The 2,472-nt window shown below is 44.1% G+C and overlaps 1 protein-coding gene across 2 annotated transcripts in view; it reads left to right on the forward strand.

Annotated features, from left to right (window-relative positions):
• Positions 1 to 703: 703 nt before the first annotated feature.
• slc35f3b (solute carrier family 35 member F3b) overlaps positions 704 to 2,472 on the forward strand; it is a 161,425-nt gene continuing 159,656 nt past the window's right edge. For both annotated transcript variants that reach the window (XM_036960911.1, XM_036960910.1), the window contains exons 1-2: positions 704 to 905; positions 2,283 to 2,472. The exon at positions 2,283 to 2,472 is cut by the window's right edge and continues 31 nt beyond it. In XM_036960911.1, coding sequence (XP_036816806.1) covers positions 808 to 905; positions 2,283 to 2,472 — 288 coding nt within the window. In that variant the 5' untranslated portion in view covers positions 704 to 807. The remainder of the gene's footprint in view (positions 906 to 2,282) is intronic.

Genomic DNA, 2,472 nt, shown 5'->3' on the forward strand with positions numbered 1-2,472 from the left:
GGTATCTGTCCCAAATGGCACACTATTCCATATATAGTGCACTTATTTGAACCCCTATGGGTCCTGGTCAAAAGTAGTGCACTATTTTGTGAATAGGGTGCCATTTGAGATGCAACCTACAGACTTGATTAATCCCATCAAATCCCTCACGCTAATGTGCCAATATACCAGCTGATTGGATGGATACTTGAGACTCCTCTCATATGATGTACCAAACTGTATTTCAGTAATAATGTCATGAATCTCTTGTGGACTGACCAAATTACGCAATATTCTAGTTCTGGGTTAACCAATATTATATTGCCATCTCCTGGAAACTAAACTAATAAGGTTTGTTTCAAACGGAATATAGCATATTTAGATTCCAGGCTAATTGCCTACAGCTTTTGACGTCTGAAGTAAGGCCGATTCCACAACCATGGTCTGTGGAGAGCTCAGTGGCAATTAATTGGAATTATGGCCTTAGTTAACATGCATCCAATTCCACAGACATGTTCCTAATCTAAAAAACGAATCACAAAAAATCGATTCCAGTTTGTAAGGCTACCTCAGGGTTCCACAAAAGTGGAATGCATTTCTGACCACCGGTAGGTGGCACTGTTGCAATGTTCGCCAGAAACCCCGAGGTGTGCAAGCGGATGGAGATTGGAGAGTGCAATTGCCCCTATCTATCTGTGCGTGTTCAAATGATGTAATGCAACGGCATATGTGTGGGTGAGAAGGGAGAGGGATCATGTTATTTTTCTCCGTGGTTAAACTGGATTTACAGTACCGGGCTCGCGCTGTCCCCAATTGAGTGGCATTATCATGTACGGCGATGGAGAGGGCACTGTTTGGGACAGAGTCGGACGCCCCCGACGGGACTGCATGTGCTACCTCGGACCTCCGACAACTTTGATGCCCATGTAAGAATTATGATGAAGTTCTCAGTAGACTAGACTGTTCCAAAATTAGATAGGCTACATTGCATAGTAGCCTATGGAGTCAGTAAGTGCGTATACAACTAGGCTGTTGTTGGAAAATGTTATTCATGCGTCCATGCGGAAAAGCAATTGCGGATAAAATAACCTTTGATAAATAGCCTAAACCAGAATCACAAGTTAATTAGTCTAAGTCTACTCTAAATGGTTACCTTCTGTTCAATTTTGACTGTTAACTGTTTATCTCACGGACTCTGTGTTTTATTTTACCTGCGACTGCATTACCTGCACTGAAAAAAATCGATTCCAGGTTGTAGGATAAAATTTAGATTAAAAAAAATGATATTCCTATATATGAAAGTTACAGTAACACATTAGTATCCAAACAATGGAATTAAATCAGTCTATATGACTGTAAGCATGAATAATCCAGCTGGCGACTGAGCTGATGATAGGCGAAAGCTATCAGATCAACAGAAACGAATTCTTCAAGTTGACGAGTTGTGTTCATGTCATGCGAGTCCCTGAACATCAGCATAATAACCTGCCGTTTAAACAGTCGGCAATTAGCCTAGAACATAATGACACGGAGCAATACTCCAGTGGACACGACATAATTAACGACGCGCATTCCCCATACAAATAACGATCAGATAGGATAGGCTACTCATCTCTGATTTCCCAGCGTAGGCTAGGCATACAACGCCTCAAGGTGGCTGGGAGCCGCAAGAAAGAAAAACAATGGTAACATATACTAGTATAGTTTTATGTTTTTCCCTGTGCCGTTGGAGAATATTATCCAGAGGAAGAGATGCCTAGGCTTACTGGTACAATGAAGCGCTCCAGTGCGCGCACTGGCGCACGCCTCATAGACTGTCACAAATGTTTTGTCCTCATCCTTCCAAATCACGTTGAATCGATTCATTCATTAGCTACTAAAGCCTACGCGTAGGCTATCTTAACTTTCTCGTTTTTAATAAGGATTGCACAGTGCATTCATATACAGTACACAGCACTGCACTGCGGTCGCCCAGTCACTTTCGCTTAGCTTCTCTCTCCATCTCTGCCCCTCTTGAGCACATGGTCAGTGAAGGATGAAGATTTCCGGCTCTATGGCCTCCCAGCAGCGGCGTGTGGCTTCCACCATTGTTGGAGGGAAACTAAACCAGCTCTTAACATTAGTGGTTGACTGAGTTGAAATTGACGGTGGGGAATCATGTTTTATCTTGTCCCGTCGACCACGGCCCTTCCGTCCGCGCGCATTAGAACTCTCGCAATCCGCTTGGTCTGAACGGGCCGCACCTCCGGCTCATGGTTCCTGACACTCTTCTAACCACATCTCATGTCATACTCTTTCTACAGCGGGATGCGGAAGTCTCCCGATGTGAGTCCCAGACGGCTTTCGGACATCAGCCCCCAACTGAGACAACTGAAGTATCTGGTTGTGGACGAGTCTATCAAAGAGGACACTTTAAAATCGTCCCGTTCCTTTGAAGACATTAACAGCGCGTCGATAGAGGAGAGGATCTTGAGGATCACTGGATACTACGGC

This window comes from Oncorhynchus mykiss, chromosome 23 (genome assembly GCF_013265735.2).
Source record: "Oncorhynchus mykiss isolate Arlee chromosome 23, USDA_OmykA_1.1, whole genome shotgun sequence".
Classification (NCBI taxonomy): Eukaryota; Metazoa; Chordata; class Actinopteri; order Salmoniformes; family Salmonidae; genus Oncorhynchus; species Oncorhynchus mykiss.